The sequence below is a fragment of the Oryctolagus cuniculus genome, chromosome 4 (assembly GCF_051225735.1).
Source record: "Oryctolagus cuniculus isolate XC-2025 breed Fujian yellow rabbit chromosome 4, ASM5122573v1, whole genome shotgun sequence".
Classification (NCBI taxonomy): domain Eukaryota; kingdom Metazoa; phylum Chordata; class Mammalia; order Lagomorpha; family Leporidae; genus Oryctolagus; species Oryctolagus cuniculus.
This window is the reverse complement of record NC_142870.1, coordinates 78,909,075-78,933,362: the sequence shown is the minus strand read 5'-3', so window position 1 is coordinate 78,933,362 and position 24,288 is coordinate 78,909,075. Positions and strand designations below refer to the sequence as shown.

General features: G+C 43.6%; 1 protein-coding gene across 1 annotated transcript in view; it reads right to left on the bottom strand.

Moving 5' to 3' along the window:
- Positions 1 to 597: 597 nt before the first annotated feature.
- The window catches only part of SLC49A4 (solute carrier family 49 member 4), a 104,256-nt gene continuing 80,565 nt past the window's right edge, over positions 598 to 24,288 (bottom strand). Inside the window, exons 7-9 of the mRNA XM_002716619.6 lie at positions 22,013 to 22,140; positions 7,236 to 7,418; positions 598 to 1,257 (exon numbers count right to left, since the gene is read on the bottom strand). Coding sequence (XP_002716665.3) covers positions 1,142 to 1,257; positions 7,236 to 7,418; positions 22,013 to 22,140 — 427 coding nt within the window. The 3' untranslated portion in view covers positions 598 to 1,141. The remainder of the gene's footprint in view (positions 1,258 to 7,235; positions 7,419 to 22,012; positions 22,141 to 24,288) is intronic.

Below are 24,288 nucleotides of genomic sequence, written 5' to 3'. Positions count from 1 at the left end.
GGCAGGGTGCTAGCCTACTCTTGTAGCAAAGTTCACTTCCCGGGAAAGGCAAGCCCCAGAGCCCTCGGATGAGTTTACTGTTACTTTTTAAACACCTGCCATTCATAGTGGCAAAATGCTGCTTTCTTAAATCTGTTAACTTCAAATAGAAGTGAGTATTTTCCAACCTAAACTGAAATACAACGATGGGATTCAGAAATCACTCAATAGATTAGACAATTTCTTATGCTATGAATTGCTGTCTGCAAACAATGGCCACTTAGTAAAATCTGACCCTGGTGGCTGGGGCTGGGCTCCCCGGCTGAGGCCACAAGACACACGGTGTTCTGCGGAATTTGTCCTTTCACTTGCGACAAAGTGCTGAGTCATAACGGAATTACGTTTTTTTTTTTTTTTTTTTTCCCATTATAGTCAATGGGGACTACATTAAACATTTAGTCAGCCTTAATGCAATTACTGAAGGGCTCGGCGGATCAAAATGTCTTTCACAGAAACGAGGCTAGTTGAGAGGGAGACACAGTGCCGGTGTCCCTAAGGCCCTGGAAAGCACCCGGTCTCCCTAACAAAGATGGCCACACGCTCCCAACCTGACCACACATAAAGAGTCATATAAGAAATGGCTTTATTAGAAAACAAATGTAGTGTACACGTGGCTAGTTTCTACCATCGATAGACTGCGGGATACTTTAGGACTAAAATCTGGTGTATGCTTTAAACTTCCTTAGAAGTTAGTGGCATTTCTTCCTATTCTGACTTGACTTACGGAAGGAGTTATCTCCCTGTGACAGATACCCTTTATTTCTTTGCATAATTACAATTCATCAGTAGTTTAGCACTGGCACAAAACACAGAGGGTGAGACCCGGGTAGTGCTGTGTGTAACACCTCATCACACTTCTACCCCAGAGTCGGCCACAGGCACACCACCTGTGGAGTTTAAAAATCCGCTGTACCCACTCAGGTCCTGCAGAGAATTACCTAGTAGTAATTAAATTAATACAATAATCTGAAACCTAACAAAACCTCGGAACGAAGCTCCTTTCTTCTCCTTTTTCTCCCCGTTAGGTGTGCAATTCCAAGCAAGTGTGCAGTGTGCAGTATTGATTTCCAGTCTCCTTTTAAACTCCTTCAAGTCTGTGCTATTACACCGAGACAACCACATCGAGATAGAGTCTGTCATAGGATTCCCTGAAGCACAGAATGAGGAGGAGACTGAGCAAACACGACCCGGGAAGGCACCAGTTGAACCAAGACAACTCTGCAAGACAAAAACAAGCAGTTTTAAACACTCAGGAATCGCAGGCCGACCACCCTGCATGCTGGGAGGAACCTGCTTGGCACCCACAAGCACCTGTGATCAATGCCCTGGGGCAGGCCTGGAAATTGGCTTTCCCAGAACAGTGACAACCCGGAGATGAAGTGACAAGTGATGTGTGTAGCAGGGCACGGGGCTTCGGGTGGAATATTTTAAATCAATATTGCTAATAACTTCTCATCAATTTAATCCACTCTGACTTCAGCTGCAAAATAAATCTCTCACTTCAAAGAAAAAAAATCGATCACCTTTATACGTTAGTTTGTTAATTATTTTCTAAGTGTCCTCCCAGCACCATGGCTCTTGGGCCTGTTTAGAAATAGCTGATGGAAGTAAAAAGAAGTAAAAAAATTACCTGCATTTTGAGATAACTCTTTCATATTTTATACTTACTTCTTCACAAAAACGGTAAGAAAAACAAAACAGTAAAAAACAAACACCAAACCAAACCAAAAAAAACCCTCCTATCCTAATTCTACCCCTAGAGAGACCACTGTGACTATTCTGGTTTATTTATTTGTAGGTTTTATTTCCCTACTAGCGTGAAAGGTTATGTGTTATGCCAATTACGGGAAACTCTACAGCAATCGTCCACGCAGGGCGTTCTGCTGCTGTCTGATACGGTGGCGGCAAGAACATCCTCCTTGGGAAATGCTCCACGAATTCAGGACTCCCCAACAGGACGGCGCAATACCCAGCGCCGCGAGCGAGTGAGCAGCTGCTCCTGCTGCTTCCTCTGGTGCCCCCTGCGTCTGTCAGCCTCCCTCCACCCCAACCCCTTCGGCCAGCCAACCCCCAGGCTTCCGGGAGGCAGCTCCTTGGCATCCAGAGGCTGCTGGAGGTGGCTGGGACGTCTCTAGTTTAATATCCGCCAGTGGTTTCAGTTACAACAGACGCGTTCTCCGCTACCTTCTCTGGGTGTCACTGCTGGCCGTGCCCACTTGTCCTTTGTACTACAAAAAGCTCAGACTGACCTAATCGTCAAGAAATCATCCGGGAGATTTCCACTGTTGCTTTGGTTTAATCCATAATTCATGTGGCTAAAAGAGTAATTTATGCTCAGGAATGGAAATCAGAAAACCAGCTGGCAAGAAAAGGTGCTGCAGCACCTCGTTCTCGAATATTCTCACAGAGGCAGCCTCCCACCTCGTGGCTCCCTTTTAAGAGGGGTGTGTGTTACTCTGTGGCATGGAACAAGGATGGATATGCACATCCCAAGGATATTTTTATGTAGACCTGTTTGGGGTTGAATATATTCCAAATACTAGAACAGCTGTCACCTCTTGGACTCCTGTCCTTACTCTAATATTTCTTAAAATGACACACCAGGTATTTTCTGCTTTTGAAGTAATTATACAAACTCTGAATTTCTGATAATTTTAGTAGTCAAAACGCAGTGGAAAAAAAAAGAGAAAAGAACAATAAAATGTAGACAGTTGCATACTGGTGGTCTTAAAAGAGAGCACTCTTGACTTTCTGGCTGAATTTTAAGCAATCGATAAAGAGACCTGGTACCGGACAACCCAGTCTGTTGAGACAACGACCTCCTCCGCAGCTTGGAGGCTGGATCCTACGGGGACCTGGAAGGACACACTTGTGGCAGCCATCAGCTGGGCCCTGCTCTCCTGAAACTGAGAAATTTGCCAAATAGTGCCAACGCAGGTTGTTTACTTCATCAGAGTTGTAAAATTATTCCTTCTACCCGGGCTCCTGTGAAATCTCTAACCGTCTCATAACCGCTTCTCTTCGTCATGCTTTATTGATTGATTGTCACGTGTGCCTCTGAGAAAAGTCAAACCTCTCTCTCAGGAAATTTGCTTAGCTCAATCAACTACAAGCGTTCTTTGAAATTATGTGCCTTTTTGGAAAGCGAACGAGGTCAGAGACAATGGACCCTCTCCGCTTTGCTGCTGAAAGCCATTCACAGGCTGAACCACAGCTCGGTGGTGGGGGTCTAATCAGCAGGAAATGGCTTGCTTAAAAATTTCATCTGACTTAGTGGGAGCAAAGTCAACTGCCGGCCTTTCTGAGCCAACTAATACAATCCTGAGCCACTGAAATGTTCCTGTTCTCACCCTTTGTGAGCCTTTTAAAGGAAGCACTTTTCTTTTAAGCATGCCTTCTCTTGCCCTTCACTACAGGAAGTCTGAACACACACTGGGAGGCAGAGGCAGGACCCACAACCCTCCCTAAACACCTGCTGGCTCCCCCTCGCCTGTCTGCTCCACCGCAGGCTCGGGTCCAGACAGGCTCTGCTGGGGCTGCACTCACTGGCATTTCTGCGCATGCCCTTGCCTTCTCCTGGCGGCCTCGGCCCACCTCTCCCCTCGCCGCTCCCTTCAACGATGCCATCCTTTCAGCCCCTTCCACCTCTGAGCTCCAGCACCTCACCCAAACTTCCCCTGATGGCCATTCAACAGGAGCATCAGCAGTCTCCCTCAAGTTGAGCAGCCAGCTGACTCCACAGCCCCGCAGATGGCTGCCTGCAGCACACTAATTACCTATTAGATCTTCCCCTGCCCTGCACCGTCTTACTTCTCAGAGAGAACAGCACTTCTCGCTAGTGCACATCTGTCGAGCCCACCTTTTGTTCTCCCATGACCCCCACCTCCGCCAGGCCCTCAATCTTTTGAGTCACTATATAGTCTTAAACGCACGGTCAGCCCTTCAAAGCAAAAGGAGGTTGTAAAAATCTTTCTGCTTTTGGCCAAAATGTGCTGCAGAGCTTCTAGAACAAAGAACTAACAGAATATAAACTCCAGCATATAAGATGGAATACATTTTGGAGCACATAAAGGGTATAACAGCTCCCCAAATTGATTTTGTATGTGAAGTTATTAGAATAAAGCATCACTGTGCTGCCTCAAATAACTTGCCGAGACTCTCAAAGCAAATATTAGAGGAAGCAACTCGGTTTTACAAATATTGGGGAACAAGTAATTTTATTTTTCTTTTTTGAAAAACGACACTGAAAAATCCAAGTGGAAAAAACTCCTCAGAAACTTCTGACATGGCTCCAGGCACTCAAAGCGGAACTGAAGCTGCAAATGGAGACCCTGAGACCCAGGGCTCGGGTACGCAGAGGGGCCTGAGTGACAGCACCGGCCCTGGGCTGCAAGCACATCTCCCGCGTGAGCGCTCTCTCGCCAGGAGAGGCATTCTAATGTGGTCATTTTGGGGTCAGTCTGTTCATCTCTGACAAATTATCTGATGGCACTTCCAAGACAGCCCACTGTGTGCGTGGGGGGTGGGGGGAGAAGCCCAGTCAGGAAGTTCAGTGCTTCCTTGAGAAGTGACCTGGAAACCCACAGATCTCTATGATGGTCACTAATCAGGCCTCCTAAGCCTGTAATTACCAGCTGCATTTCGACATGTAACTGACTGCAGGGAGGTTTTCAAGTCTTAAATGGCTCATTTATGACACCTGAACCCTGGCTTTGGTGGAAGGGACTAAATTATATAAAATGTTTCAGCTATAGAACTAGAAGTTGTTTTCAGGAAGGAGTTTTACAGAATTCTCCAATTTGTAATTTGTGTCTTATCAAACTGCAGTCGGTCCAGAATGTGGACTTCTGTGACAGGACTCTGAGGGCAAGCTCCATTAAGCAAACGTGGAAAGAATCCCAACACAGATCTCACAGTTCTCGTAACCTTAACCTTGGAAGTGGGGGATGCTGCTGTGCATCAGACATACCCATCAGTAAACAGAGAATAGCACTTCTTCGAACATAAGCCTAGATATTTAAATTCCTGTGTTCAATTGGCTTATTTTCTATAAGGAAATAAAAGACACACTTGGCAAGTGTCAGCTATGTCCTGGACTGGGCTCCCTTACACACATCTTCTCATCAGAACTGTCTAAAATGCCAACATTTCCCAAGCCTTGATTTCCCCCTGAACATTATCTTGGTGCATGAAAATGAATTATTATTGAAGGTTTCACTATTTTCTTCCCACAACAGTCACAGAGTTTAGCCAGAAGCTTTTTAGCATCTATATGGATACATGTAAGAACACGTGATCAGAAGTCAACCAAGACGAATCCCGGATTGTGTCAAGTCATTCAGGAATGAGCACAAGCAGTGCTGTCCCTTCTGCTGTCTTTAGGCCAAAGAAACAAAGCATCTGCTTGCAGTAGCCACTCCCTATGAATGCCCAAAATGGGGAGTGGGCCCTGACGGACTGCATTTCCAGATAATTCCTGCCAGGTGTCAATCGCCGCTGAGCAGATCGAAGTCTGCAGCCAATCGTAGGACAGCAATGGAGGCCCTCCACTGGCCGTGCACAGTGGTCAGGGGTACGCTGAGCTCGCTTACAGCAGGACAGCACTATGGTGTGGGTACCGTGGAGTGTGAACCCTAAAGGTTCATGTGGTGAGACCTTCAGGAGGTGGGGTCTAGGGAGAGGATATTACCCGCCCCTTCCTTCTCTGTCTTGCTGTCTCGCTACGTGATGTCTCCCTCTGGAAAGTGCCTCCCCCACTGGGATGCCACCTGCCATGAGGTCCTTACCAGAGCCCAGCCCATGCTGGCACCATGCCTTTGAGCCTCCAGAGCTACAAGCTGAATAAACCTCTTTTCTGTATGAACTAACTCAGCCTCAGATATTTTGTTATAGACATGGAAAACTAGTACAGACAGTTTAGGATGGCTACTGTAGACGGTGTCTTCACTGCCTTACTGATTTATAAATCTTTGTTTGCTGTACATCAGACACCACAAGCAAAAGATGTATCAAGCGACGACATTACCTGGCATCGACTGGGGTTGTTTGTAAACACTGTGAGGACTGAATTCTATTTCCAGCCGACAGGAAAAGGCACACTGCTACGCAGTACAGACCACTTGGCAAACCTGAGCCCCATCGGCTGGAAAATTGTTTCTATCATCCTGGGGGCATCAAAGCCATCTCTGATGCTCTGTCAGGGAAAGAGACGCACTAGGCCTCTTAATTTCAATTGTGACACAGCTGAAGTGGATTAAAACTGATATGTAATAATTGCTGGCTGGTTCTCTTTTGAAAATTAATCAGAAGCAGGGGCCTAGATCTAACACCTGGCGATGGCACGTCTCCCTGATGGAAACTCACGCTTGGAGCATGGTAAAGAGTGCTCTTCTGACTTCATCATCGTCATTCTCCTTCATGTGACAGACCATACTTCTGCCAGGTTTAGCAAAGTTAAAACCTACTTTGCTAAAGCAATGCAGTTGGTTGTTAATTAACAAATCCAGCCATCATTTGGACAGTTTTTGCAGTGAGGAGAAAACGTGAAGCCAGAAATCGTCCAAAACCCAGGCATGATTCTGTTTCACTGCTTTGAAAGCTCTGAAAACTTATTTCCAGTCTAGGAAGTTAGCATGTTATTACTTCAATTATAAAGCCTGCCAGAAAGTTTCCTATATACAATACAGCCCCTGAAGTGTCAGCTTACGGAACATTCCTTACATTGGGTGACATTCTCTCATTTATTCCTGAGGCTTTTGATGAACCACATAGACCCTGCGTGAAGATGACAGCGTTCAGGACCAAGGACAGAGCAGAGGGCATGGGGTTCCTACAACGCTCCTTGTGACACACTCTGCCTTATGCATTTCTTCTGTGCCTTTGCTGTTTCCATTGCCAATGAACCAATACACTGGAAAAGGAAAGTAACAGACCAGTGCTGCTCACTGCAAACCCCCACATGTGAGCCCTGTGGCCGGGGAGGGGCTGCTGGGTGCCCAGGGTAACTAACCCAGAGGCCCTGGGTGTCCGCGGGCACTGGCTTAGAGCGAGTTTCCAGGATGTCTTCTTTTCACTGGCATGTGGCAGTTCACATAGTCTGCCCTGGAGAAAACCCTCCACATGCATTCCCTACACATCAGTGCTACAAACCTCCCTCCTAATTCAAGTAGACAGTGAAGAAAAATCAAGTTTCTTACCTGTATGATAAAATGTGAGAAAAAATAAAAGAACTCCCATGAACATATTACTTAAAAAAGTGACAACTCCACAAGTAATCCCTTCTGGAACTGGGTAGACAGTTTCCACAAAAAGCTCAAAAAATATAGGTATGCTGCTATTCAGGAACACTCCCAGGAGAATACAGGAGGCATACAGTGTCACTAAAATAAAAACAAAAACATTTCAGTTTCCTGGCAGTGGCAATGAGTCACAGCACACAGGTCTCCTGGGTGTCCTCTTGCCTAGGTACCAACTCCGGAACTGCATCTCCTGTCAGTGGCTGTTGATGACGTGGGACAAAGCATTTTCCTTGCTCTGGAGAAGGTATGAATGGTAGGTTTCCATGCTGGGTGATTACCGGTTTAGCTACTTGACTTTTCTAGTGGATTATTCCAAAGCACAGAAACAACTTTCTGACTACAATAGAACTAAAAGGATTCCAGTCCTCTTTGGTCACTCTCCTGGCAAACAGAGGTTCAGATGAAATACAGCAACATAATGCAACATCAAGACTCATTATATAACTTTAACAAGAACTGAAAATCTACAAATAAATGTAAGAAACATTAAATGTTACTGACAAGTACATATTTAAAGAGTCTGGTTAATAATAGCTCTCAAGTATGAAACAAATATTCAGTATGTATCTCCCAAAGAAACACTTTTTGCAACAGAATCAGTCCTCAATTTTGGAATGAATTAGTTTGTGTCAATAGTTTTTATAACAGTAAGCAATTTTTTTAGGGCACAAAAACTTTCACCCAGAAAAATCTAATAGTGGTTAGGACACTCATAAAAACCTGTTAACACTTTCCTGAAGTGACATCGTGGAACGGGATGTTATTCTTACAAGAATGTTTAGGGAAATGCCTTCCACTTCAAGTAATCTTATCTTTGCTATGTGTACCACCAGATTTTAATTTGAAGGACCAATGAGGGAGAAAAAAATGACATTACATCTAGAAACCTATGTCCTATATCCCCAAAAATAAAAAGGATCTTCAAAAAAAGTTGGTGGACAATACATATTATGAAAAAACTATGCATGAGTGTAAAACTTTCTTTGCACCAAAAATAATGAACTTTTGGATGTACCCTCATGTATCATACCCACTGACAATAATGAGTAGAATTTATTCTAAGTTTAAAGTTACAAAGAAAACATTTTTAACAGAACCATTTGTTAAGAGAAAAAGTTTCTGTACACAAGCTGCAGAAAGTAAGGGAGTCGCACTCAATCTGTTATTTACTCCTCAGAGACTCACAGAACATACCACGCCCGCAGATGCTACCATGGCTGACTACGGGCACAAGTGGCCACAGCCAGCATCAAGAGGATAAAAACAACAGCATCTACCGATTTCCAAAAGAACTTCTCTAATCTCCGCTCCTGCTTCCTCCTCCAGGTATAGACCTTGCAGGATGGTAAGTATCTCATATTCTAATGATGCCAATAGTTGGTTAAGTATTTGTTTTAAAGATTTATTTTATTTATTTGAAAGAGTTACAGAGAGAGATAGAGACACAGAGAGAGAGAGAGAGAGAGGTCTTCCATCCACTGGTTCACTCCCCAGATGGCTGCAATGGCCGGAGCTGCGCCAATCTGAAGCCAGGAGCCAGGAGCTTCTTCTGGATCTCCCACATGGGTGCAGGGGCTCAAGGACTTAGGCAATCTTGTACTGCTTTCCCAGGCCATAGCAGAGAGCTGGATCGGAAGAGGAGCAGCCGGGACTAGAACTGGAGCCCACATGGGATACCAGTGCCTCAGGCCAGGATTTTAACCCTCTGTGCCACAGCGCCGGCCCCCAAGTGTTTTTTTTTTTTTTTTTCTTTGACTAGCAGACAGGCATGAACATTAGAGAACATGAGAGTGACTTAGTGCATAAACAGCTTTCTGCTGGCTAATGCAGGGCCAGATTATTCCCAGAATTACATGGTGAGCATTTGATAGTTTCAATTTATAACACTTAAAACATGACATCATTTTCAAGAGATTATTAAAAAACAAAACAAAACAAAACACATCCTAACACCTCAGCTCACCATATATTGGCTAGGAATGCATCACATAAATCTAACAACATTCTACCTACCCATGACTCATGAGTGGTATATTGGGAAATCTGGGTAAGGAATAGCACCAGCAGCTTTCATAGAGCAGCCTAGAAAACATTTTATAATAATTTATTGGTCAGTCAGGGGCAGTTATAGCACAGAAGGCTACTGACTCACACAGAGATGAGCCTAGGAGTTTAACAAGAAAATGCTGAAATAAACGACAGGAAGAGCCAAGCTTTTAAGGGCCAGCAAGGGTTACTTCAGAGAAAAAAAGACTCAAGCTACTGAAGGGCACAGTTATTTTTAGGAAATCTAGTTAGAAAGAAATCTTTCAACATTTTCATTTCTGAAGAAAAATACCCCTACAATGAAATCTGTAATTCATGCAAGCAAAATATAATCATTGAAAAATAATCACAGTCTGTATATAACAGAATTGCATATGTGGGGGCTGGTGCTGTGGCATAGCAGGTTAATCCTCTGCCTGTGTCGCCAGCATTCCATATGGGCGCCGGTTCGTGTCCTGGCTGCTCCTCTTCTGATCCAGCTCTCTGCTATGGCCTGGGAAAGCAGTAGAGGACGGCCCAAGTCCTTGGACCCCTGCACCCACGTGGGAGACCCAGAAAAAGCTCCTGGCTCCTGGCTTTGGATCGGCACAGCTTCAGCCATGGCGGCCATTTGGGGGAGTGAACCAGTGATGGAAGACCTTTTTTTTTTTTTTTTTTTTAAAGATTTATTTATTATTTACTTGAAAATCAGAGTTACACAGAGTGAGAAGGAGAGGCATAGAGAGAGAGAGAGAGAGAGAGAGAGAGTTCTTCCATTGCTGGTTCACTCCCCAGATGGCCACAATGGCTGGAGCTGGGCTGATCCGAAGCTAGGAGCCAGGAGCTTCTTCCAGGTCTCCCACGCAGGTGCAGGGGCCCAAGGACTTGGGCCATCTTCTACTGCTTTCCCAGGCCATAGCAGAGAGCTGGATCAGAAACGGAGCAGCTGGGACTCAAACCAGTGCCCATATGGGATGCCGGCACTGCAGGCAGTGGCTTTACCTGCTCTGCCACAGCGCCGGCCCTGGAAGGCCCCTCTTTCTCTGCCTCTGCCTCTCTGTAACTCTGCCTTTCAAATAAATAAATAAATCTTAAAACGGGGGCATAAAAAAATAAAGTTGGAAAGAAAATTTCTGTTGTGGTTAAACATTGTTGGGAAATAGTTAATCTTACGGTGAGTAATTTGCAAATAGCTATTAAAATAAATAACACGCTTGCTCTTTGATCCAGCAATTATGGCATAAAGAGAAAACTCATTGCAATACTGTTTACAGTATGAAAAGATTTTTAAAAAGCTAAATATTCACCAATTGGGGGTTGGTTGATTACAAAATAGTGTAGATATACACACATATACATATATAAAAGATGTATGTATTTACTTGAAGGCAGAGTTACAGAGAGAGAGGAGAGACAGAGAGATCTTCCATCTGCTGGTCTACTCCCCTAAGGCCAAAATGGCAGGGGCTGGGCCAGGCCAAAGCCAGGAGCCAGGAACTTCTTCCGGGTCTCCCACATGGGTTCAGGGGCCCAAGGCTTCGGGCCATCCTCTGCTGCCCTCCCAGGTGCACCAGCAGGGAGCTGGATCACAAGTGGAGCAGCCAGGATTTGAACCAGCACCCAAAGGGGATGGTGGCACTACAGACTGTGGCTTTAACCCACTGTCCCACAGTGCCAGCCCCTCTGCTGGTTAAAACACACTTGTCTCACACTGGAGTTCCTGGGCTCTGCATTCTAACTCCAGCTTCCTGCTAATGCACACCCAAGGAGGCAGCAGGTGATGGTTCAAATTTTTGGGTTCCTGCCTACCATGGTATGGGAGCAGGGCTGAACTGAGTTCTCTTCTCCCAGCTCTGGCCCCTACCCCACTGTTGTGGGCATCTGGAAAGTGAATCAGTACATGGGAGTTCTCTGTCTCTGCCTGTCAAATGAATAAATTAAAAAAAATTAAAAATTATGTAACACTATACTATCTAAGATACATATTGAAAAAAGTCAGTTTCTATAAAGCGTGAAATTTAAAAATAAAGGACACAGACATTATCTGTTTGTAAATGTTCTGAATTATCTGGGAAAATACAGAAAAGCTGGCAATGAGGGTTGCCTCTAAAGAGGGAAATTCAGACCACAGAAGAGTGGAAACTTTCCACTACACCTGTTGCCACTTTTCCTACTATTTGACATTTTTCATTATGTGTATATCTTCCTTGTTTAACGTGATGAAAAGGAGATTCCATTGAAAACTAATGAATCAATTCCACTTCATGTGGGTTTGTCAGCTCATGGTCAGCAAAGTGGTTATCACAGGTGAGCTGATGCCTACATCCAGGCCTGGCACAGGAGCTCTGACATAAATATCCCCACCTATTTATTAGAATCTCTTTTACCTTTAAAGCACATGGGCTGTTATGTATAGGGCATATTATACGTAGGATAAATGAACTTCAGAGGAAGCCAGTAATCAAAAATCAAGGGCTTTCATTCAGTAGTCTCAACCACAGTGTTTGCTTCTTGTATTATTACAAACGTGATGACCAAGAGATTTTTCTTTTTACATTGGATGGATGTGATGAAACCACCCATTATTGTAGAAACCGAGGAGTCAAAATCATCTGCCCAGGAACTGGTTAAATTAAGGCCTTCATAATCAGCGTGCAGGAGAGGGAGTTGTGTCAGGATGGATTTAATACATCCCCAGTGTGCTGGGACAGGCGGGAAGTGGAAGCTGACTATCGTAAGTAAGTCTGACTCTGACTTACACTGGAGTCTTCAGTTGAGAGCCTGAGACAGCCAATGGTAAATGTCATCTACTCAAAGGCAGGCAGACAAGATAATTTCCTGTTTGTCAGAGAGGGTTCAGATTACATGATCATTAAATATTTTCATGACTTTCTATAACACTGATGCTAAAATTATAATAAACTGCCTTTCAATTAAAAAGTCAAGCAGAACTAACACAATTGAAGTGCTGATGCAGATTTTCTTCTCAAAGAAGCTAATAAAATTTCATAGGCTCACAATAAAAATTGCAAAAAATAAAGGACTGTGTAGGACAAAATACAATTACAACGGATGTATTTCAAGTACACGAATTGCATTACAACCCTGAGCATACTCCTTCCTACCTCTGTCCCCATGACAGACCAAATTACAAATTTTGGAAAGAAAACTACTTATGAATACATTTTTTGTTAACTAAAACATTCAAATCTTAGGGTAACCAATAGTTTTTTTTTTTTTAAGATTTTATTTATTTATTTGAAAGGCAGAGTTACAGAGAGGCAGAGGCAGAGAAAGAAAGCGAGGTCTTCCATCCACTGGTTCACTCCCCAGATGGCTGCGATGGCCAGAGCTGTGCTCGATCCAAAGCCAGCAGCCTGGAGCTTCCTCCAAGTCTCCCACTCGGGTGCAGGGCCCAAGGATCTGGGCCATCCTCCACTGCCTTCCCAGGCCATAGCAGAGAGCTAGATCGGAAGTGGAAACAGCCAGGACTCAAACTGGGGCCCACATGGGAAGCTGGCACTGCAGACGGTGGCTTTATCCACTATGCCACAGCGCCGGCCCCAGGAAATCAGCGATTTTAAAACAAATACTAAATTTCACATAAGACCTGCTCTATTCAACAGCTAATGAGATTCTCAAGATATCATCAAATAACAACTTCCTAATCTTGGGTTTACATAATGTTTAATATTTTCAAAACAGCTTTCAACATCTGATCATCTGATCAATTCTTTGAGGCAGGTAAAGTACACTACAGTTAAAGTGATTGAAGTTCTCAAAGCCAAAAACAGGTTATTTAGAAATCATGTAAACTAGCAGTGTTAATAATAATATAGTAAGGCCTACAGATCCCAGCACATTTTTTACCAAGCCACTGTAGCAAATTGAAAAAAAAAAAAAAAAAAAAAAAAAAAAAAAAAAAAAAAAAGGCTTGGTGTTATTTCGTTCAATAGTATTGACAAAAAAGACATACTTTCCAAATCTGTATTCAACACAAAAAGCTGGAAGTGATTGTACATAAGACAGATGACAGAATCAGAAATAGAGAGCAGCAAAAGGTTACAAACAAAAAGATGAATTTTAATCATGATAAATGTAAAACGAGTCCAAATGACTGCCTAATTATGTGGAGGGAAAACTTAGCTGCAGCCTCTCTTCAGAACCACTTAGCTGCTACGCCGGGACAGCGAGGAGGACGATCGCTCCTGCTCTGCGGGAGATGCTAGACACCTGTTGGCTCAGCAGGCACGGACGTGCACAGTGGGAGGGAGATTACACTCCTCCCCTCAGGAAAGGCTCTTTCTCATCGCGAGAAGCAACAGCCTCCCCATCTTAGGAGCTGAGTGCAGCAGGAGAAGAGTGCTGAGCTCCAGTACCATGTCTGAAGGCAGACTCTGGCACGTGGCAGGGCTAGGAGGCAGGGACAGGCAGGTCAGTGGTGTGGAACGCGTACCTGATGAGGAATGGCCGTACGGCTTGGGGGAGTCTGGGATAAAGGCTGGGCCAGACATGACCGAGACCACCAATGGGAGGAGGAGGAGGCTGACATGCTCTCTGGGAGCTGTATTCCTCCAAATCAGTTATAGCTAACTGGGAGGAAGACCAACAACAAAATAGTTACTATTTTCTCTTATGGGAAATGCTTGTTTCAAAAGATGGACATATATCTGGGGTATTACAGAAAAGATTCATAGAGCAAATGATAAATTATATAAAATAATGACTGCTGGTCATTTAAATAGATCAATAATAAAATAATTAAATACATATAGGTAGGAAAGCTTAATCAAGCTATTAACAACAGTCTTATAGGTGCTTCTAGGTAGATAAGGATAATAGAGAATTTGTTTAGGGTTCTATTAAGAAATAAGAAGCAAAGTGGGCATCTGGCACAGCTGTTAAGATGCAGCATGAGATGCCTGCATTCCACATCAGAGTGTCTGGGTTACAGTGCTGGCCCCAATTCCAACTCCAGTTTCCTACCAATGTGTACCCTCGAAGCCAGCAGATGAAGGCCCAAGTACCTGGCTTCAGCCTGGCTGAGCCTCGGCTGTTGCAGGCACTTGGGGAATGAACCAGTGGATGGTTCTCTCTGCCTTTCAAAAATTAAAAAGTAAAAAATAAAAAATAATAAAAGAAGAATATAAGAACCAGCAGATGGAAGATCTCTCTCTCCTCTAATTCTGCCTTTCAAATAAATAAATCTTAAAAAAATTCACAATGTAAATTAAACTTGATATTGTAAGTGAAAATATTCCTTTTGGGAAAAGAGGCACATGTGTAAAGAGAAAAAGAGAAAAAAAATCAATGTTTAATTATACCCTTTTCCATAGATTTCGAGCATGTTGAATATATAAAGTACACATGCGTATATACAGACACAGATAAATATTTCCATTATCACTGAGCTGCACTCTACATTTTCTTCCTAAAAAGTGATTGCTCTAGCTGTCATTAATTAAAATATGCAGCACATGAAGCTGTGATTCCAAAAGAATAAGAGGCATTTTGCTACAATAATCCTGAGTGGCCACAATTTTCTTTCTGTATGTTATTAATCTGCAAGTGTCCCATGTCCAGCCTCTTTGTTGGCAAATTTTATTTTATTTTAATTAATTAATTTGAGGGAGAAGGAGAGACACACAGAGAGATATCTTCCATCTGAAGACCCCTTCCCCACTAGTGCCTGCAACAACTGGAGCTGGGACAGGCAAAAGCCACGAGCTAAGAACTCTAAGATCTGGATCTCCTACGTGGATAGCAGGGATCCAAGTACGTGGGCCATCATTTCCCACCTCCCCGGTGCCTTAGCAGGAAGCCGGATGGGAAGCAGAGGAACTGGGATTGGAGGCAGCATTCTGATAAGAGATGTCACAGGTCTAACCCATTACGCCACAGCACTCACGCCTGTTGGCATACTTTAGTACTATAAAGTTGATGGTTATGTTCCTTATGGCTGGAAGGCAAAGTCATTATCTGGCAGATATGAAGCACAACCATTAATCCTTTGAAAGCGGGTCCAGAGGTAGATACTGGTTATGAAATCAGATATCTCGGGCAAAGGTTTATCAGAAACTTTCAAGCTGCCAAAGAATCATTCTCGGTTCTGAAGAAGGCAACATACCATTAAATCACTGGAGGAGGACTGAGCACCTGGTCAGGCTCGGCCTGCAGGACATAGCTTCTGCCCGCAGACTTACCGCTCCCCCTGGAGCTCCCCTGGACAAGCACTCCGTGATCTTCCCCAACAGGCGCTTTGAGCACCTGTGAGTCCCGCACTGTGATTTTTCACGAGTCCCTTCTCTTCTGCTAATCCGTATTTTTCCCTCCTAGAGCAGCCAATCATGAACACGAGCTGACACAAGCAGTTACGGCACTCCCCAGCCTCCTTTACTGAAGGCTTAAAATCCCTAATTTCCTCAGTGATGTGCACTGCTGTGATTATATTTCCCACTTTTTGAGTTTTCTATTTTTGGGCAAGCGCATGTTTTTATTGCTCTATATGCTATAAAAGTGGGACACAATTATCCTAGTAAAGATAACATATGTGAACTACTACAAGAGCACTGCTCTCCTGCCTACACCTGTCACATGCCTGTCAACACGACTGAGCGTGCCTCCTTCCCTGGGTACCCTCTGAAGTCACCTTGTGGGCAGCCAGCACTCCCAAGGGGCTTCCCTCCTTCCCACCCAGCATTCCTCTCTGATGTCATCATCACGGCATTCTAGAAACTTTAGACGACATTAGATAAATTATCTCTCCCAAGACAACTTCTGTCAAACAGTCGAGTTATATTGTTTCAGCAAACTCAACACCAAAGTGCTAACATTCTTCAAAATGCCATCCTCCAGGCATTCATGTGCTCAGTGAAAAATGACTGGGTGGGCTGTGATGAACAGGCCTAGACATCAGTTCTCAGATAAGGTGAGCAGCGTGTTTCCACAGTTCTGTTTATATGTAAACTTCAAGATGCTGAAACTCGTGTTATCTAGTCAAGAGGTTATTTATGCGCCCCACTGTAAAGACTTCAATCAATGAAGACGTAATGCAACTTTAACTACTCTGTCCCTAAGGACGACAAGGCGCAATGCTGATGGCTCCCAAGTGGATGGATACGAGCAAGCACACGGACCTCAACAGCATGCCTCTGGACAGAAGGAACCGACTCAGTTTTTTCCTCTGTAGAGACAGTTAACAATAACATCAAGATGAGCGGACCACAGAAAGATTGTAACTGAAGGCTTTAATGAGACAGCAGTAACAGGTTCATGGGTTGAACAAAATCAACTAGTTTTTAATTTATTATTCCATGTTATATTCCATGTTATATTACTAAGTTACAATTAATGCATCTATTTGAAGCATTTTTCATGTAGAGTCTTCTGGCATATAAAAAGCCATAATGGAAAAATTAAGTATGCTAAGAAAGTAGAAAAAGAGTAGATATCTTCTTGATGAAAATGACTGGAAAAAGAGAAAGATGGCCTTGCCGCTGCTGACTTTAAATACCAGCCTAAAGGTCTCACTTTGTCTATAATTGGATTTTGCAGCAAGTTCCCTTTCATGAAACCTCTTTCACTTACAAGGAATTAGGTCAGATTTTGACAAAGGTAATAAGAATAGCTGTGGCAGATTTATTCAAATTCCCATTGTTCCATTGAAAGGGGCCCTTCTGCCTTTGCACAGCCGGTGCTGAATGATGCAGAGTGACCAGTGCTGACTACTGCTGTCTGTCAGTCACACTGGGAGACGACACACACTGCACTCCCGGGGCCTGTGTGAGCAGAGACTGGGGTGGGACGGAAGACAGACGCTCAAGTAAGGAAGGAGTGGGATCACGAAAGGAAGAAATAAATGTTATAATTCAGAGAAAAAAGACGAACAAACCCACTGTACTTCTACATTAAGAGTGTATCTTTTAGGAGTATGTAAGTGACTTTCAAAATTAACTTGCAACTGAAAACAAGAGAAGTTACACAATCTGTCATTGCTCAGATGGCCACATAAACCTAACCTTTCCATTCTGGCCTTGATTTAATTTAGAGTTCAGCTATTCTTTTTGTCCAGTGTAAGTATTTTCAACAACAGGTTGGGAAAGTAGTGTTAACCAGGGCCAGTCACATCAATTTTTCCTTTTAAGATTTAAAAACATATCCAGACAGTGGGCATTTGGTGTCAGGGGTGCCTGCATCCTCTATCCGAGTGCCTGAGTTTGCAGCCCAGCTCTGCTCCTGATTCCAGCCTCCAGCAATGTGCATCCGGGGAGGCAATGGGTGATGTCTCAAGTGCTTCACCATCCTGGCCACCCATGGGGGAGAACTGGATTGAGCTCCTGGCTCCTGGGGGAGGCCTGTACAGGCCTGGCTATCACAGGTATTTGGGGAGTGTACCAATGGACAAACGTACTGTCTATCTCTGTCTCTCAAAACAAAAATAGTTTTTAAAAATATGTATCATTTTTGGGGCCGGCGCCGCGGCTCACTAGGCTAATCCTCCGCCTAGCGGCGCCGGCACACCGGGTTCTAGTCCCGGTCGGGGCGCCAGATTCTGTCCCGGTTGCCCCTCTTCCAGGCCAGCTCTCTGCTGTGGCCAGGGAGTGCAGTGGAGGATGGCCCAGGTGCTTGGGCCCTGCACCCCATGGGAGACCAGGAAAAGCACCTGGCTCCTGGCTCCTGCCACCGGATCAGCGCGGTGCGCCGGCCGCAGCGCGCCGGCCGCGGCGGCCATTGGAGGGTGAACCAACGGCAAAGGAAGACCTTTCTCTCTGTCTCTCTCTCTCACTGCACTCTGCCTGTCAAAAAAAAAAAAAAAAAAAAAAAGTATCATTTTTGAATATATTTTCCCTGACTATAGGAGAAAAGCATGCTCATTATAAAAATCCAGAAGAGAAAGGAAGTAACAATTCAGCCCTAATGCTCTTAAAACTTATTTCATCATGTTAAATAGAAAATATGTAAAATTTAGTGACCATACTATCTTATAATGAGGATTCTACATGAAACGCTAGGAAAACAAATTTGTTTGTTATGTACCCATGACCATGTTCTTACAAAATCTCACAGATGCTTACTTGACAAACAACATCACAAAAACATGAGTGCAATGCCATGAATAAGAAGCTGTAAACTAAGACTGTTCTACCCAAATGCTGTATAGCTGCTAAATTATGAAATCAAACCAGAAAAAATTTCTGGCCTACAACACTTACCAAACCTGCTCAAAACCCCAGTGCCGCGATGCTAGCATACAAAGAGTGCACGCTATGTCCCTCTGGGGGTGACGGTGGGGCTGGACAGCAGGGCAGGAAAGCTGTGTACACACTGAAGAGAGAGCAGCTGGCAGCAAGGGACTGTGCACAGGTGTCTGAGACCTCGTTGTGCTTAGCACCTTTAGTGTCTCAGCCAATTTCTCATGGTGCTCAAGGCCAAAATAAGTAACAATTCTGTTAATTACATAGTTAGGTCCAAACGATTTAAAAAATGTAATTATGTTCTACCAATTTAGTAGCTATTTAAAAAGCAATACCTGTGTACTGACAGAAACATATATATATATATATATATATATATACACACACACACACACACACACACACACACGAGCTGGAAGAGCGTGTGTGACGATGCTGAGTGTCCCTCTGTCTCCCGTGTATGAGTCACTGTAGCACTCCAAGGCACCTGGCTTACAGCTGGGTAATGGTGGGGCAGGGCAACCTAATCTCATTGCCCACTTACCACTGCAAAAGTGAAAGAAGTCCCAAACAAATGGCTGTCCTGGAAACAGCTGATGGTTTTGACATGGAAATTGTTGCTTCTCTTATTACAGAGTGCAGAGAGTCAAATTTGGGGTGCAGTTTTCCTTAATTATGTGTATACAAAAGGTACCCACTTCCTGGGCCCCTGTGGAGTTACTCTAATACTCTTACTTACTCCTACTCGTACAAATGATACAAATACAAATAATAATAATCCTGCAAATAATACAATAATCCCATAACCTACCTCTGTAACAAACAATTCTATACTTCAACACGTAATCCAAAAGATGGCTGGCTTGCACATGAAATTTAAAATACACACCTTTATCTTTCATTAGAAGAAAGGAAGAAGCAATAACAGAGCTCTCTTGATTTACAGAATAATTGGTGATGGTAATTTCACAAAGACCCTGTTGCATACAGAGTAATACCCCTCTCTCCCCTGAAGATATTCATGTCATAATCTCTGCAGTTTGTGATTCCTTGTTACTTTATATGGTAAGGGGAATAGGGCTGGGATGGAATTCAAGTTGCTACTCAGCTGACCTTACAACCAAGATATTCTGATAGATTATGTGGATGGGCCCAATGTAATCATGAGGATCCTTAAAAGTAAAAGATGCAGGTACAAGGGGAAGGCAGCTGTAACTATGGAAGATTGTGCAACTGCAATGTAAGAAGGGCTCACTGTTGCTGGTTTTGAGGTTGCAGGATAAGGGCCTTAAGCCAAGGAATGAATGTGAGGACCTCCAGGTGCTGGAAAAGGCAAGAAAACATACTTCTATTTCAGCCCACTGAGACCCACATTGGGTCTCCTTCTAACTTACAGAAATATAACATAATAACTTTGTATTGTTTGAAACCACTACACTTGTAAAATATATTACAGCAGCAATAAGAGCTAACACAGGGGCTGGGGCCATGGTTATGCCTTGGAGGTTATGCCTCCACCTGCAGCGCCGACATCCTATATGGCCACCGGTTCAAGTCCTGGCTGTTCCACTTCTGATCCAGCTCCCTGCTAATGGCCTGGGAGAGCAATGGAAGATGGCCCAAGTCCTTGGGGCCCTGCACACACGAGGGAGACCTGGAAGAAGTTCCTGGCTTCAGATTGGCTCAGCTCTGGCCATTGCAGCCATTTGGGGAGTGAACCAGCAGATGGAAGATCTCTCTCTCTGTCTTTCCTCTCTCTGTAACTCTGCCTCTCAAATAAATAAATAAATCTTAAAGAAAAAAAAAAAACAAAAAGTGCTAACACAGACCTTGGATTGAGATATCAACAATAAAAACAACAGCAACTACAAATATTTCAGAACAATTAGATGAGCTAAGTAAGTTAACTACAATATACTTCCAACATGTATTTGTCAGTTTTGTTTTGATGACATAACAAAACTAAATATAAAATAAAACTATAGGAGCTAGTTCAGGAATTTCATTGAAGTGTACTTTAAATATCACTGCTTTTTTCTCTTAATTTCCTTGTTTAAAAATGATGTAGTGATTATAAACAAGATAAAAATCTTTGAATTATAATACCAGAGTACAAAAAAAACCTCATGGAGAAATAGAATTAAAAGACATGCTTATTTTGGTGCAAAATCCATGCATAGTTTCTTGATAATAAATACTTCCCACCAACTTTTTGAAGCAATATCTTGACAGTAGGGTCTCCATTTCAGAGCACTAGAGAATCCATCCCCCACTGTGGGATTCTAGCCTGAAACTAGGATCTAAAACTCAGACAGTAACAGTCCACTTCATCCCACTTGGCAGAGTACAGAAACTCCCTAGCATGACGGCTCAAGCTTAAACAGATAGGCTGCACCTGGATTAATGTTAGGATTGTAATTTGTCTGTTGTCAAGCTTGTAATCTGTATTAGTTTCCCAAAGTGCTCAGGTCAACTTGACCCTAATAACCAAGTATTTCCTTCAATCCTAGCAACCATGTATTCCTCCTCCCCTCCTTATAGTTTTTGCCTTTATAAACCCTGTTGCTTTGAGCTCTGGAGTTGAGAGTTCTTTAGGGCAGGAGCCTGCTCTCCACCACCAGCAATAAAAGACCATCAAATTTTATCAATGTGTGGTGTTCCTGTTTGCACTCGCTCAGGTATAGCATTTTTGAAGTGCCCTTCTAAAAGCACCACTTTTTTCCATGATGCAGAATTTGGCTTAAAGAACACACTTCTTGAAGCAGCTATGGAAGATATGATGATTCTGTGCCCTTCAGCATCCCTTAGGATTAAGGGAATGGAGTCTCTGAGGGGGGAATGCTGTAGGCAGGCATACAGAAGAAAACTGATCAGGCTTGGGAGCTGCAAGACCACACCTTCACCACGCCCCTGTGTGACCTCATGCCCCAACCTGCCCATACCTGTGTGCCCACCTGCCAATCAGGCTAATTAAACACTCCCTTTTGGAAGTGGATTAAAGGCCTGGGACTGGTGGGCCCAGACCCTTTTTTGGCCTTTTGCCATTGTAGGCACTTGCTGCCCCTGTGCCTCCAGGGCACATGGCCTTCGGGCCACCTGCTCCATGCTTCCTGGCCTACATGCTCCTGCAGGTGGCTGGCTCCTGGTACTCAGTATGAATCTAGATTTCGCTCTCTCTTTTAGGGAGGGCCCTCACTCTCCTAAATATTTCTCTTACTGAATAAAAAGCTTAAAAATCTAAAAGAAATACACTTCTTTTTCATATAAAAATCTCAATCCAAATATTTTTAGTTAAATCTCGGGCTCCTTTTCAATAGGATGATGGTTTGATGAGGGGACAAGGGCAATCCTTTGTGAATTTAATTATTAGTTATGAGAAACAAGAAGCCCTACTGTCAGGGTGTGTACACTTCTTTGAATGGAAAACATTCCAAGTTTTCAAAAGCTGGGGTTTACCTGTGGTTAAAGGCAGGTGTGTGATGCTGTTCAGACAGGTCAGAGTGAACCACGTGGACGACAGTGTGGCCCCAGAGAACAGGAGGAGAAGGATCAGCTTTAGCATGCCCCGAATGAAGTCAGCAAACCTGCAAAGAAACAATATTATATACTCCCCAGGTGGATTTTTCAAATGTTATTTAAATTAATAACACTTTCATTGAGCAACTTTAACTTGAAGAATTTTCCATGCAAACTTTCCAAGAGTATTTTTTTCTTAATCTGGCAAATTTTCTTGTGGTGTGATAATTTTTTTTCTCTTATAGAACCCACAAAATGTCATCACTATTCAGGCTTTGTAAGTCAAGGATGAATTCTGAGTTTTTAAATGCCACTTTTATTTTCCTATACTTTCTGAACATTTGATAACAAGCACATATTATCCCACTTTAGAAAATAGGCTAATTTGTTGAGATCAGCTTGCAAAGATGGCGTTCCTAAAAACCAGACTTGGAAAATGCACACAACTGCCTACACCAGGGGCTCTGAATTCCTACTTGAAGTACTCAAAAAATTCATGAAAAAAAAAAGCCTCAGAAATCCATGCAGTTTTTTATAACAGCTATTTTCCATAAGCCCTCTGAAGACCTGATGTATGCAGATTTCAAAATTGTTTGCACCAAAATCAGCTTAGTTTCACTTCCGTTTTCCACAGACTTTGCGAAGCCCCCACGTACGCTCAGGTCCCTGCGTCTGCTCTCTTTTTTCCTATTCTGGCCCAGCTGGACAGTCCCTTTGCTACTCATACACGCCAAGGTGGCTTCCACAGCAATGTGTGGCCTTGGAATTTATCCCGGCTGCTTGGAGTCTGGGCACTCCCCATCTTCATTCAATTTCTCCTGCTCCTTCCGCAGCTCCTCTGGCTTCCCGGTCAGCGAGGCCCCCCCTCCCGCGGGAGCAGCCCTCCCTAACCCGTCTCCGCACTCTTTTATTTCTTCATCGCACTGTTCCTCGATGGGCAATTTTATTTGTTTTACTTTTGTCTTTCCCACCAGATGGTAAGCTTTCTGAGAACAAGAACACAGTATCTGGAACAGTGAATACTAGTCTACAGAGCATGCACAGCATTTTAAATTCTCAAAACCCTTGCCTTTGCCTAAACCAACATGAAACTAAAAGGCATCTGGTAGAGATGCTATCTGTTAGTTGTGCCAAAACAGTTTTTTCCATTTGCCGTTGCTTTTCTCCACCTGTAAATTAATGGTTGATTAGCCAGAGAGTCTTGTGATTTTATATAATTTACTCTGTCCCTTCAGAATTATTATTATAGAAAAGCTAATCCCATCCAAAATATAACACCATGTTATCTTCATTTTGAAATTTTTAAAACTGATTTTCATTTCTATTGTAATTATGTGATTGTCCTAATCCTATCCTTTGTTTTGTGTTTGTTTAACGTGATATGGTTTATCATGTTTGGTAGCATTTCCCAGACTGAAATGACTTCCTGTGATAGCTGATGCTATCTTTTCGTAGGAAAAAACTGATGCACTTGTGCCCAGTGACTGTTGTCATACTTGCAAGCTCTCAAGCAGAGAAATCTATGCACTCTGAAAAAGTTCCATGGCTTGATACAAATATTCTTCAAGAAAATTAAAACAAACAAAAAACCTGCTTGAGTTCCATACTTAGCAAATACTTTTCTGATTTACATTTTGGAATAATGTATAAAGTTATTCATCAGCTAGGTAGATGACAAGATCTGAGAGACTAAAACAGCTTTCTGATACAGACCAGAGTTGAACTGCAAGAAGGTTCCATCCTTGTGATCACATGAGAGGGAACAGACCACTGAGATCCCCTGTGTTTGGAGACCGGTCCTTTAAAATGAACTGGCACCACGAAACAATATTGTTAGGAGCAAAGCAGTACCTGAATAGTGACCTCTAGCAACACATTCCCCCCAAAAAATCGCCCCCAGCATTCATGTCGACAGGAGAGTCTGTTCTAGAAAATTCTAAAAGTGGAGTTAGGCTGGTGCCGCGGCTCAATAGGCTAATCCTCCACCTAGCCGCACCGGCACACCGGGTTCTAGTCCCGGTCGGGGCGCCGGATTCTGTCCTGGTTGCCCCCCTTCCAGGCCAGCTCTCTGCTATGGCCCGGGAGTGCAGTGGAGGATGGCCCAGGTGCTTGGGCCCTGCACCCCATGGGAGACCAGGAGAAGCACCTGGCTCCTGCCTTTGGATCAGCGCGGTGAGCCGGCTGCAGCGCACCGGTGGCGGCCATTGGAGGGTGAA